Source organism: Carcharhinus amblyrhynchos, chromosome 18 (assembly GCF_965287045.1).
Source record: "Carcharhinus amblyrhynchos chromosome 18, sCarAmb.v2.hapA, whole genome shotgun sequence".
Taxonomy (NCBI): Eukaryota; Metazoa; Chordata; class Chondrichthyes; order Carcharhiniformes; family Carcharhinidae; genus Carcharhinus; species Carcharhinus amblyrhynchos.
The window spans coordinates 50,977,732-50,992,177 of record NC_137341.1 but is presented as its reverse complement, the minus strand read 5'-3'; the positions used below and the strand labels follow the sequence as shown (position 1 = coordinate 50,992,177).

The 14,446-nt window shown below is 45.1% G+C and overlaps 1 protein-coding gene across 1 annotated transcript in view; it reads left to right on the top strand.

Moving 5' to 3' along the window:
- shisa9a (shisa family member 9a) overlaps positions 1-14,446 on the top strand; it is a 316,683-nt gene that overhangs the window by 281,218 nt on the left and 21,019 nt on the right. The window contains exon 3 of the mRNA XM_080206164.1: positions 4,921-5,076. Coding sequence (XP_080062290.1) covers positions 4,921-5,076 — 156 coding nt within the window. The remainder of the gene's footprint in view (positions 1-4,920; positions 5,077-14,446) is intronic.

Sequence of the window (14,446 nt, the reverse complement as noted above, 5' to 3'; positions counted from 1 at the left end):
GTTATCTCCAATTGGATGAGGGTATAGTTGGGTGGATTAGTAAATTTGCTGATGACACCAAAATTGGAGGTGTGGTAGATTGTGAGGAAGGGTGTCATAGTCTGCAGGGAGACTTAGATAGGTTGCAGAGCTGGGCCGAGAGGTGGCGGATGGAATTTAATGCGGAGAAGTGTGAGGTAATTCACTTTGGTAGGAGCAACAGATGTGTCGAGTATAGGGCTAACGGGAGGACTTTGAATAGTGTGGATGAACAGAGGGATCTAGGTGTGTGTGTACATAGATCCCTGAAAGTTGGGAATCAAGTAGATAAGGTTGTTAAGAAGGCGTACGGTGTCTTGGCGTTTATTGGTAGGGGGATTGAATTTAGGAGTCGCAGTGTAATGTTGCAACTGTACACTACTCTAGTGCGGCCACACTTGGAGTACTGTGTGCAGTTCTGGTCCCCGCATTACAAGAAGGATGTGGAGGCGTTGGAGAGGGTGCAGAGGAGGTTTACTAGGATGGTGCCTGGTATGGTGGGGAGGTCCTATGAGGAGAGACTGAGGGATTTAGGGTTGTTTTCGTTGGAAAGAAGGCGGCTAAGAGGGGATCTTATTGAAACATATAAGATGATTAGAGGTTTAGATAGGGTGGATAGTGATAGCCTTTTTCCTCGGATGGAGAAAGCTAGCACGAGGGGGCATGGCTTTAAATTAAGGGGGGGTAGCTACAGGACGGATGTCAGGGGTAGGTTCTTTACCCAGCGGGTGGTGAAGGATTGGAATGCCCTGCCTGCTGCAGTTGTAAATGCGTCTAGTTTGGGGGCGTTTAAGAGATCTCTGGATAGGTTTATGGACGAAAAGGGATTGGTATAGGCTAGTGGGTCATTGTTTTTGTAACTGGTCGGCGCAACATCGTGGGCCGAAGGGCCTGTTCTGCGCTGTAATGTTCTATGTTCTATGTTCTATGTAATTGCTGATGAATGGCAGATGGAGTTTAATTTAGACAAATGCGAGGTGATGCATTTTGGTAGATTGAACCAGAGCAGGATTTACTCAGTTAATGGTAGGGCGTTTGGGGAGAGTTACAGAACAGAGATCTAAGGATATATGTTCATAGCTCCCTGAAAGTGGAGTCACAGGTGGACAGAGTGGTGAAGAAGGCATTCGGCATGCTTGGTTTAATCAGTCAGAACATTAAATACAGGAGTTGGGACGCCTTGTTGAAGTTGTACAAACATTGGTAAGGCCACACTTGGAATACTGTGCGCAATTCTGGTCACCCTATTATAGAAAGGATGTTATTAAACTAGAAAGAATGCAGAAAAGATTTACTAGGATGCTACCGGACTTGATGGATTGAGTTATAAGGAGAGGCTGAATAGACTGGGACTTTTTTCTCTGGAGTGTAGGAGGATGAGGGGTGATCCTTTAGAGGTCTGTTAAATAATGAGGGGCATAGGCAAGGTAGATAGTCAATATGTTTTCCCAAAGGTAGGAGAGTCTAAAACTAGAGGGCAGAGGTTTAAGTTGAGAGGAGAGAGATACAAAAGGGTCCAGAGGGGCAATTTTTTCACACAGAGGGTGGTGAGTGTCAGGAACAAGCTGCCAGAGGTAGTAGTAGAGGCGGGTACAATTTTGTCTTTTGAAAAGCATTTAGATAGTTACATGGGTACGATGGGTATAGAGGGATATGGGCCAAAAACAGGTAATTGGGATTAGTTTAGGGGTTTTAAAAAAAAGGGCAGCATGGACAAGTTGGGCTGAAGGGCCTGTTTCCATGCTGTAAACCTCTATGACTGCAATGACTCTATGACACTACAGGGCAATTTAACATGGCCAACTTCACATCTTTGGAGTTTGGAGTTTCACCATCCAAGCATCACCATTCATCGGACTGACTCCTGCAGATGTGATTCCTATTCTGCAGCAAGGTGGTTCTAAACTTCAAAGAGGGCATTCCATGTGAGAGAGCATTAATTTAGGGGTGTTTATCCTTGCTGTCATGAAGAGAATTGGAGATAGAAAGGAAGAGAAGGATAGGGTTAGGTAGGAGGATTATGTAGAGCATGGAATCTGATATGAACCACTTTGGATCGAAGGGCCTTGTTCCAGCATTGTACACACAAACATAGACTGAATTTCAGAAAGCACCCGGCACCTGTTCAGGTACACTGAGGGAGAATTTAGCACGGCCAATCCACCTAACCAGCATGTCTTCGGACTATGTGAGGAAACTGGAGCACTCAGAGGAAACCCACGCAAACACGGGGAGAACATGCAAACAAAGAACAAACAACAGTATAGCATAGCAACAGGCCCTTCGGCCCACCAAGTCTGCCATCACAGATGCCTCTCTAATCTAATATTTTCTTGCCTCTATGTGGTCCATATCCCTCTATTCCTGACCTATTCATTAATTATTCCGGATGCCTCTTGAACGTTGTTATAGAATCTGTTTCCACCACCTCTTCCGGCAGCGCGTTCCAGGCATTCACACCCTCTGTGTGAAAAACTTGCCTCTTCCATCTCTGTTTTAAACTTTCCCCCTCTCATTCTCAACCTATGCCCCCAGAGTAATTGACCCTTCAACACTGAGAAAAAGACTCTGACTATCCACTCAATCCAAGGCTGTCATAATCTTGTAAACCTCTATCAGGTCCCCCTCATCCTCCGACGCTCCAGTGAAAACAACCCAAGTTTGTTCAGCCTTTCTTCATTGTCCATATCCGCCAAACAGGCAACATCCTGGTCAATCTCTTCTGCAGTCTTTCCAATGCATCAACATTCCTCTGGTACTGTGGCAACCAGAATTGTACACAATACTCAAAATGCAGCCTAATCAAAGTCTTATACAGCTGCAACATGATTTTCCAATTTCTATACTCAACATCCCGACTAATGAAGGCCAGCATGCCGTACGCCTTCTTCACCACCTTGTCCACCTAAGTTGCCACCTTCAGGGAACTGTGAATCTGCTCACCTAGATCCCTCTGCATGCTAATATTTCTAAAGGCTCTACCATTTACTGTATACTTTCCTTCTGAAGTAAACCTTCCAAATCACGTCACCTCACATTTCAGCCCAGGTCTCCAGCTGATTTATATCCTGCTATATCCTCTGACAATCTTCCTCACTATCCACTACCCCCCCCCCCCCAAATTTTTGCATCATCTGCAAATTTACTGATCAGGCCATCTACATTTTCCCCCAAATCATTTATATATATTACAAACAACAGAGGTCTCAGCACTGATCCTTCTGGAACACCACTTGTCACAGACCTACTGTCAGAAAAGTATCCCTCCACTGTTACTCTCTGCTTTCTATGTCCAAGCCAGTTTTGTATCTTACCAGCTCACCTCGGATCCCATATGCCTTCAACTTCATCATCAGCCTACCACGTGGAACCTTATTGAAGGCCTTACTAAAGTCCGTGTATACAACATCCACTGCCCTACCCTGGTTAATTTTTCTTGTCACTTCCTCAAAGAACTCAATCAAGTTTGTGAGACGCAACCTCCCTTCCACAAAACCATGCTGTCTATCTCTAATAAGCTTATTCTCTTCCAGGTATGAGTCCATCCTGTCCCTAAGAATCATCTCCAATAATTTCCCCATCAGTGATTTGTAGGCTCACAGGCCTATAATTTCCTGGATTATCTCTTCTGCCTTTCTTAAACAGTGAAACAATGTTAACTATTCTCCAACCCTCTCTGCACCTCACCCATGACAAAAGAGGATACAAAGATTTTGACCAACATCTCAGCAATTTCTTCCATTGCCTCTCAGTATTCTGGATAGACCCTATCTGGCCCAGGGGATTTGTTCACCTTAATGCTTTTCAAAACCTCCTCTCTTTTTATCTCAACATGTCCTAGAATGTCAACATCCTCCTTTCTACACTCCCCTTCCACCTTTCTACATTCACCAACCACCACATCCTTCTCCTTTGTGAATACAAATGCAAAGTACTCATTAAGGACCTCACCCAACTCATCTGGCTCCACATACAAATTCGCTCCACTGTCCTCTAGTGGACCCACTCTTTCCTTAGCTACCCTCTTTCTCCTAATATACGCATAGAAAGACTTGGGATTCTCCTGTCTGCCAAGTGGATTTCATGGCTCCTTTTAGTCCCATCTAAGTCCCAGTTTAACCTTTTTCCTGCTCTCATTGTATTCCTCAAGAGCCTTATCTGTTTTCACTTTCCTGAAATTTATGTATGCAAACATTTATGTAACGCACTAAGATCCTCTGAGAAATCTTTGCCTCTGTTTGTTGGCTGGAAATAAAAGCACTGGAACTCTTTAATAAAAAATGTCCTTCAAGGAATTTTCTTTGTCTGGTCTGGCCTACTTATGTCTCCAGACCCACAACAATGTGACTGACCCTTAACTGAAGTGTTCAGTTCAAGGACAATTAATACTGGCAATGCCAACACTCACATCCCATGAAAGAATATTAAAGAGCTAACAAAACGGGAACAATGTCTTTAATTTATTCAACAGCTTTCCTCTCCATTGAAAATGTGCAACCCCCCCCACAGGAACATACTGTACAAAGAATCATTTTTCATTATATTTTATTCATGTTATTGCTGTATTACATCATGTATGATGTTAGCATTCTATATTAATATTTTATCAACGGGTTCAAAATCATAATAGAATGTCGCCGGGGACCAGGTTCTTGCGAAACAATTTCATATTATCACCGTTCATATTAGCAGGGTTTATCTCAATTGGCTTTTCCAAAGCGTTAATAGTCTGAGGTCATTGTGTTGTGTGGTTTCCTTTACAGACCTTTTACTAATGAGCTTTATCTGTGAAATGAAAAGACAAGCTCCCCTCAGTATGTGGGTGGAGATTGTGATTAATGCTTTTCACACTTTCTCTTCTGTATTCATGATGAATATTGTGCTCTCTTCAATGTTTTGCAGACCAGACGCAGATGAACAACGCAGGCCCAACCTATCCCCTTATCCCTCAGATGGCCCAACCTCAATCCTATCCCACCCTGGCGCAAAGTTCGCATTCGTTTGAACAGCAAGTCCCGGGCAAGGAGTTGAATAAATACGCCTCGCTGAAGTTAGTGGGTAAGTAAAGAGAAATGGGCAGTGCCTTATGAACTGACACATCTCAGGTGTATGCTTTCATTTTTCATATGGGGGGCAAGCTTTATCTAGATTAACACCATCTGATGTGTGGAAAATAATTCTTTCTGACTGGGTGTAGGTGAGATGTCATTGTGGGCCATGGCCCCACAGCTGGATTATAAATTTGTCCCACAGTCAGGCCATCAGTGGTTGGATGGTAGGTGGAGGGGGATGATGGTGGATTGTTGCCTCGAGCAGCTGCCCTCTCACGCTGCTGCCTCACAGCGCCAGGGGCCCGGGTTCAATTCTCGGCAATGGGTCACTGTCTGCGCGGAGTCTGCACGTTCTCCCCATGTTTGCGTGGACTTTCTTGGGGTGGTCCAGATTCCTCCCACAGTCCGAAAGATGTACTGGTTAGGTACATTGGCCGTGTTAAATTGCCCCTTACTGTCCAAAGATGTGTAGTTAGGGGGATTAGCGGGGTAAATGGGCCTGGGAGGGATCCTGTCAGAGAATTGTTTAGACTTGATGGGCTGAATAGTCTCCTTCTGCACTGTAGTGATTCTATGAACCCACACTCCAAGACAAATCTCAGTCCAGAAAACACCCTAAACTAGTTAAGATTAAAAACAGAAAATGCTGTAAATGACTCAGCACAGATGCTGCCTGATTTACTGAGAATCTTCAGCAATTATTGTCTTTATTTCAGATATCCAGAACGAGTAACATTCTGCCAATGTAGACCCCACTCCAGAACAAAGCCCAGTTTCACACCCTCACGCTGTTGCTAGTCGACTGTGTACATAGTTATAACAAAGCAAGCACCTTCAATCGAGGGACAGCTACCTCACAGTGCCAGGGACCCGGGTTCGATTCCCAGCTTGGGTCACTGTCTGTGTGGAATTTGCACATTATCCCCGTGTCTGCATGGGTTTCCTCTGGATGCTCTGATTTCCTCCCACAGTCTGAAAGACATGCTGGTTAGGTGCACTGGCCATGCGAAATTCTCCCTCAGTGTACCGGAACAGGAGCGTAGCAACTAGGGGATTTTCACAGTAACTTCATTGCAGTGTTAATGTAAGCCTTACTGTGACACTAATAAATGAACTCTTTCCGTCTCGCTTGCCCGTTTTCTCTCAGTGGATTCTCTCGGTAGAAAGGCCTTGACACCAGTTTTTATGACGGATCACCATTATGTCTGTGACTGGACTCGATCTGCTCACAGTTCTGTCAAAAACCTGCTCCACAATCCCCTCCCCGTGATCAACTCAAGCCTCCTTTATCCGAAGACCCTACAACACTTCTTGATAGACGCACTGCGAGTTATTCGTTGGTAATTAGGCCTGGAGTGAGCTTACTGCTGCCAAGTCAGATTTTACTGGGGAAATTGATGTAGCCCCAACAGAAATGGTGTCACTCCATCTCCCACCGACCTCCCAGCCTCAAAACTGCACCAATTAGAATTGCAAAACAAGCAGCCATAAACAAAAAGTCAAACTCACAAATAATCTTGATGCTTCAACATTTACGTGAGCTGTTGTTACAACCGAGTAATTTTCACACAGATTCAGCAACTATTGCCAAGGTTGCTGCTACATTTCATCATCTTTTACAAAAAACAAATTTCTTCTGTAGTGTTTACAAATTATCTGTGAAATCACCGTTCAAATGCTTTAATACAGTATTCGTGAGCTTAGTCCAGGTCATAGAATCCCTACAGTGCAGAAGGCCCATTGAGTCTGCACTGACAACAATCCCACCCGAGGCCCTATTCCCATAACTCCACGTATTTACCCTGCTAATCCCCCTGATACTAGCAACAATTTATCACGGCCAATCGACTTAACCTGCATGGCTTCTGGATTGTGGGAGGAAACCGGAGCACCCAGAGGAAACCCATGCAGACATGGGGAGAACGTGCAAGCTCCACCCAAGTTCGAATTAACCCAGGTCTCTGGCACTGTGAGGCAGAGAAACTTAGTTTGTTCTCATTGGAACAACGGAAGTTGAGGGGTGGCTGATAGAAGTCTGCAAGATTATGAGGGACTTAGACAGAGTGGATAATCAGAAGCTGTTTCCCGAGGTGGAAGAGTCAATTACAGGTTTAAGGTGCGAGGGGCAAGATTTAAAGGAGATGTACGAGACAAGTTTTTTAAAAACAGAGGTTGGTGAGTGCCTGGAACTTGCTGCTGGTGGGGAGGGGGCTGGTACCACGGTTGGTGCAGGCTTGGAGGGCCGAATGGGCCTGTTCCTGTGCTGTAATTTTCTTTGTTCTTGAAGGCAGGCCCGTGCTTGGTAGACTAGGAGCCACTTCAGCTGTAATGAGCTGTAGCTCCTGCATTTAGCTCTGGAGTGTTCAGAGTTCTTGACTCTTGGGGATAATTGATTTCAGGCAGAATGCCCAATGCACAGCGTAGCTCATTAGGGCCAATCATAGCCAGTTCCTGGAGAAATTCTCCCACTGACTCAATCGTAGCAAACAAATATCTTCCCGTGAAACAAGCGTAGAATTGGAACAAGTGGAAATCAATAAATCAAAAGAGCAAGCAAATCTTCAAAGAGAAAACATCAGAGACATGACGAATGGGAAAATTGAAATGTAGAAATTAAAAAGGAAGCAGTTTGATTGCTGAGTTGTTTGACCTCCAGGTGGAGTTTGGGAAAATGATGTTTGCTGATACCAGGAAGCTGCGTATTTTCCAATTCACATTTTTAGTTTTTGATCAGATGGCTTCACAACTGCCATTTCGCAGACCATAAGATATAGGAGCAGAATTAGGCCATTCAGCCCATCAAGTCTACTCCACCCTTCAAATCATGGCTGATATGTTTCTCAACCCCACTGTCCTGCCTTTTCTCCATAACCTTTGATCTCCTTACTGATCAAGGACCTTTCTATCATATATATTCTGTGAATGCAAAGTGTATCTCTCCCCAACCTCATCCTAAAATAATATTGGGTCTGTTGTTGGACAGCTAAGTGTTTTTGGAGAGAAACATATCGAAACACTCCAAGGTTATTTAACTTTGAGAAAGAATTTGTACAGAGCCAGTTTCCCGACAATGATCCTCCCACAGAGACCGAATAATTGACCTGCATTTTAGGAGCTTGTCTTGACTTTCATAATGAAGCTGCTATCAAAAAAGTAGCAAGTTCTACATCTCTGTATCGAGTAAAATCTTTTCTGGAATCATTGGGGGCGGCACAGTGGTTAGCACTGCTGCCTCATAGCACCGGTGACCTGCGTTCGATTCTGGCCTTGGGTGACTGTGTGGAGTCTGTACATTCTCCTCTTGTCTGCATGGGTTTCCTCCAGGGGTTCCAGTTTCCTTCAACAGTCCAAAGGTATGTGGGTAGGTTGATTGGCCATGGTAAGTTGACCCTTAGTGTCAGGGGGATTAGCCAGGTAAATATGTGGAGTTCGGGAATATTGTGTGGATGCGATTGTTGTTGGTGCAGGATTGATGGGCTGAATGGCCTCCTTCCGCACTGTAGGGATTCTATGATTATATGATTTTAACCTGAGTTGAAAAATAGCAGCCTAGTCTCTCGTTGGGTCACACCTAAGGAATGAAACACATTCCAGAGAAGCTGGTGGTGCAGTAAGTATTGTCATTGGACTAGTAATCCAGAGATCCAGGGTGATACACTGGGGACCCGGGTTCAAATCCCACCATAGCAGATGGTGAAGCTTGAATTCCACAAATATCTGGAATTAAAAGATTAATGAAACCCTTGTCAGTAGTCGTAAATGTCCAGCTTACCTGATCTGGCCCCCACATCCATAGCAACGTGGTTGATGTTTGGAGTTCTCCCTGTGTCAGTGTGGGTTTGCTCCAGGTGCTCCATCCACAGTCCAAAGGTGTGCAGGTTAGGTGGATGGCCATGTGTATCCTAGGAGGATTAATGGGTAAATATGTGGGATTATGGGGATATGGCCTGGGCAAGATGTTCAGACTCAATGGGCTGAATGGCCACCTTCTGCACTGTAGGACGCTATGATTCTTAAATCTTAAATGCCAATTGAAATGGCCAAGGGCAATTAGGATGGGTAACAAATGTTGACCCAGCCAGTGATGCTCACTTTCCATGAATAAAAAAAAAGATACAATCTTTATAATTGTAGTCTGGAGCTGTGGATACTGACCACTTCACCAGAAGCCTCTCTCATTCTTACCACCGGCCATTGGTGTGTGTCACAAGCATTTACAAGCTGATACTCAATCTGTTTGCTGGTGTCATTGACACATCTCCCTGGACCACACAGGAATGAGACGCACCACACCACATGACCTTCTGTTCTCTAGAATATCCTCATGCAAATATCATTCACATGGTGGTAAGTGTGACTGTTGAATGAAGTGATTGCTGTTTCCTTGGTTTCAATCCACACCCCAGCTCATGTGGCTTCTGTCTGGCAGAAAAGAACTCCTGGGTGGTGCTCACTCATGAGACGTGCGAGCAGAAGTAGGCCATTCGGCCCACCACTCAATGAGATCACGACTGATCTGAAAATCCTCAATTCCGCTTTCCCGCCTTATCCTCATCACCCTCGATTTCCTTACTCATTAAAAATACATCAGAGTAAATTCTTAATAAAAGCCTTTTTGTCTTCTTAATTTCTATTAAATTTTCTATTTAAATGAGATGTCTTATACAAAAGAATGGAATCTGGTATTGAACCAACAAGGCATCAAATCGTAACCAAAAGTGCTGGAAAAACCCAGCAGGTCTGGCAGCGTCTGGAGAGAGAAACAGAGTTAACGTTCTGAGTCCATGTGACTCTTACACATAGGTCAGAGTAAATATTTCTAGGGATGTGTTTCTCCGGATTGTCCATGGTAATCCATGGTGTTTGCTTCATTGTTTCCGGGGTTGTCTGATTCTTGGGGGAGACGAGTAGAATTGCTACAATGCAGAAGGAGGCCATTCAGCCCATCGAGTCAGCACCAAATCTCTGACAGAGTATCTTACCCAGGCCTTCTCTCCCATCCTAACCCAACATATTTAGCATGACCAATCCACCTAACAAGCACATCTTAGGACAGTAAGGGACAATTTAGCATGGCTAATGCACCTAGCTGGCACATCTTTGGACTGTGGGAGGAAACCGAAGCACCTGGAGGAAACCCATGCAGACACGGGGAGAGTGTGCTGAATCTGCACAGACAGTGACCCAGGGTTGGATTCGAACCTGGGTTCCTGGCACTGTGAGGCGGTAGTGCTAACCACCGTGCCAACATGCTGCCTATGAAATCCCACAAAAATCCATCCAACATTTTCGTTGTTGCGAAGGCTGAAAGTAGAACAGATGCTGGCTGTCAGTGCCTCCTCTGTCAGTGTTGCTGTAGAGCTCAGATTGAAGAAGAATCTTCCTATTTTCTGTCGAGAGTTCAGAAGTGTTCTTAGTTACAGGTTCAATCCTTAGGGTAGCTGTTGGCATGGCCGTCCAATGCATTCTGTATTGAATACATTCTGGACAAGTCCTTCCTTGCTGAGTGTGGGAGTAACACCAGGATCAGTGCCGCTTTCGAAATTCTCTCTCTGTGTAAACCATCTTTTCAGGCTCTCTGGAGTGAAGGTTATAAAGAAGGTGGACTCCTGGCCTTAGCTGGGAGGAATCAGCTGGTGGTGTAGTGGTAGCATCACTAGACAAGTAACCCTGAGGCCCAGCCTGATCCACTGGAGGGCATGGGTTCAAATCCCACCATGGCAGCCAGTGCAATTTTGATTAAGTAAATCGATCTGGCATTGAAAGGTCATGACCATAGCGACTATGATAAATTATTATTAAAACCCATCGGGTTCACTCATGTCCTTTACAGAATCACAGAATTGTACTGTACAGAAGAGGGCCTTCAGCCCATTGAGTCTGCACTGACATATAAGAAACGCCTCCTAGCCAATCCCATCTGCCAGCATTTGGCCTGTAGCCTTGAATGTTATGAGGTGCCAAGTAGTCATCAAGATCCTTTTTAAAGGATGTGAGGCATCCTACCTCCACCACCCTCCGGGTAATGTTTTTCCGCAAATACCCCCCAAACCACCAGACTTTAATCAGCCAGAGTTTTCTCATATCCCTTCTTTGCTTTCCTAATTGCTTTTTTAAGCTCCGTCCTGCACTTTTCCACACTCCACTAACGCTTCCACTGATTCCCCTGTATCTGCTAAAAGCTTTTCTCTTCCTTATCTTGTCCTGAATATCTTTGGTAATCCATTCTCCTACCATCATCTGAGAGAGAACATGCTGGACGTTCACCCTCCCCATCTCCTTTTTAAATGCACCCCCCCCCCAACCAATGCTCTTCCGTAACTTTCCTTTCGAGTGGCTGTTCCCTGTCTACCTTGGCCAGATCCTGCCTTATTTTATTCAACTTTGCTCTCCTCCAATTCAAAACCTTTTCTTTGCAGTGTGTCTATTTCCTTGTCTATAACAAGCTTAAATAGTATCATGTTGTGATCGCTATCACTAAAATGCTCCCCCACCACCAGCCCAACCACCTTTCTGGTTTTATTTGCCAGAATTAGTTCCACACTGATATATATATACTCTATGTATTGGCCTAAAAAGTTCCCTTATACACATTTCAAGAAATCTATTCCATCCAAGTTTTTAACACTATGTCAATCCCAGTTAATATCGCAAAAGGTGGAATCACTTAATATAATTACCCTATTGTTATTTTTATACACCTCCACAAACTGACCGCATATTTGCTCCTCAATTTCCCACTGACTATCTGAGGGTCTATAATAAACATCTAGCAATATGACTGCCTCTTTTTATCCTTAATTCTATCCACAAAGTTTCATTTGATGCCCTGTCCAAGATTATGGCTGGAATTTTACGATAATAATTCAAAGTGTCCGGCTAGTGTGAAAATGGGAGATCTGTTTTTTGAATGAGTTTTTACTCCCAATCTTACAGACTTAGACATTGAAAAAATGGACTGGTGTCTACCCACTACAGGCAGTGGACGGGACATCATTCACCAGCCAGCAGCAGAGGGAGCTATTGCACATGTGTAGAGTTCTGAAAGAGAGATAGCAAGAGAGTTGCCAGGCCTCTGCTGTTGCAGCCAGCCTGAGCCAACCACCCCCTGCAATTGCAGGAGCCCATGGCTGTTCATGAGCCCCACACTGCCCGAAAATGTAACCCCAGTGTCTCCCCTGTCATCCCTCCACCAATCACAACTGCAGTGTGGCAGCGTTTCCCCCACTGATTGCAATGCAAAGCAATAGCTGGCCACCCCTCCCTCCCCAATTGGGCTGCCCCAGCTTAGCTGCACCCCTGCAAGCCCTGCCCCCTCCAGGTCCCACCCCATATGTCCTGCTCCCATAGACCTCACCCCTATAGGCCCCACCTCCTCCCACTAGGCAGCTTAAAGGTGCCAGGCTGGGATTATCCAAGGGTCACCACTGTGCCCTCAGCCTCCCCGAGGGACCTCAATGGCCATCGATTTGACTGGTGAAGCCAACACGACTGTTCTCCATTCACGGGGAGCAGGTGTTTTCCTCGCTGGAGAGAACCTGTCCCACAAGGCCATAAAGGTAAGTGAGCCCAGGTGACTGAGTGCTGGGCTCGTTAACCACATGCTAATGAACACTAGAATAAATTTAAATAATATGCTGACCTCGCGGGAAATCTGGTTCCTGTAAGGTCGCGAGAGCCGTGATATCAGGCGCGATCCTGATGTCTCAATTCCTGTGCGGTTTTACCTGCTCACTCCGCCCATCCTTACTGACTCCTGTACTAATAATGCAATACCTCCTCCCTCTCTATTACTTCCTCCCCTGTCTCGCCTGAAGATTCTATATCCTGGAATGTTGAGTTGCCAATCCTGCCCCTCCCTCAACCCCTGTGATGGCCACTATATCACAATCCCACGTGGCAATCCTTGCCTTTTAGGGAAGGAAATCTGCCATCCTTACCCGCCTGGCCTACATGTGATTACAGACCTACAGCAATGTGGCTGACTCTGAACTGCCTTTTGGAAAAGGCTGAGCGAGACATTCAGCTCAAGAACAATTAGGGACAGGCAATAAATCCTGGCCCAGCCAGCCACACCCACATCTCGTGAATATATAAATTTAAATTAATGTCAGCAAAAAGCTTCCATCCCTTATGAAGGGAGGGGAACGGGATGATGAGCTGGGCACCTGGGTCCTGTGACACATTCTGCTTCTGGCCTCTTGGGAATAAATATTCCTTCATTCAAAATGTTTGGCAGAAGGAATCAAAACTGAGGATGGGGATAAGGAATAAAAGCAGTAACAGATAAAAAAAACATGCATTCGTAAACTACCTTTCACTACCTCAGGGATGTCCCAAAGCTCTTCAGCACTGTTGATGCACAGTGAGCATTTTATATATATAGGGAAACGCAGCAGTTCGGGCTGCTGTTTGTGAGAGTTTGCTATGTGTCATGTGTTAATGAGCAGATAAACGGCTCTCAGCCGTGTTAGTTGATGACAAGAACACCAAGAAAATCCTCTCTTCTTCAAAGTAGTTTTTTTTAACTCATTCATGGGACATGGGCATCGATGGCTGCCAGCATTTATTGCCCATCCCTAGTTGCTCTTGAACTGAATGGTTTTCTAGGCCACTTCAGAGGGCGGTTTAGAGTCAAAAAACAAAGAACAAAGAAAATTACAGCACAGGAACAGGCCCTTCGGCCTTCCAAGCCTGCACCGACCATGCTGCCCGACTGAACTAAAACCCCCTACCCTTCCGGGGACCATATCCCTCTATTCCCATCCTATTCATGTGCTTGTCAAGACGCCCCTTAAAAGTCACTACCATATCTGCTTCCACTACCTCCCCCAGCAACGAGTTCCAGGCACCTACAACTCTCTGTGTAAAAAATCTGCCTTGTACATCTCCTTTAAACCTTACCCCTTGCATCTTAAGCCTATGCCCCCTAGTAATTGACTCTTCCAACCTGGGAAAAAGCTTCTTACTATCCACTCTGTCCATGTCTCTATAATCTTGTAGACTTCTATCAGTCTCCCCTCAACGGCAGTCGCTCCAGTGAGAACAAACCAAGTGTCTCCAACCTCTCCTCATAGCTAATGCTCTCTGTACCAGGCAACATCCTGGTAAATCTTTTCTGTACCCTCTCCAAAACCTCCACATCCTTCTGGTAGTGTGGTGACCAGAATTGAACACTATATTCCAATTGCAGCCTGACTAAGGTTCTATAAAGTTGCAACATGACTTGCCAATTTTAAAACTCAATACCCTGGCCAATGAAGGCAGCAAGCCATATGCCTTCTTGACTACCTTCTCCACATTTCTGTGGGCCTGGATTCACATGTAGGCCAGATCAGGCAAAGATTGCAGATTTCCTTCTCTAAAGGACATTAGTG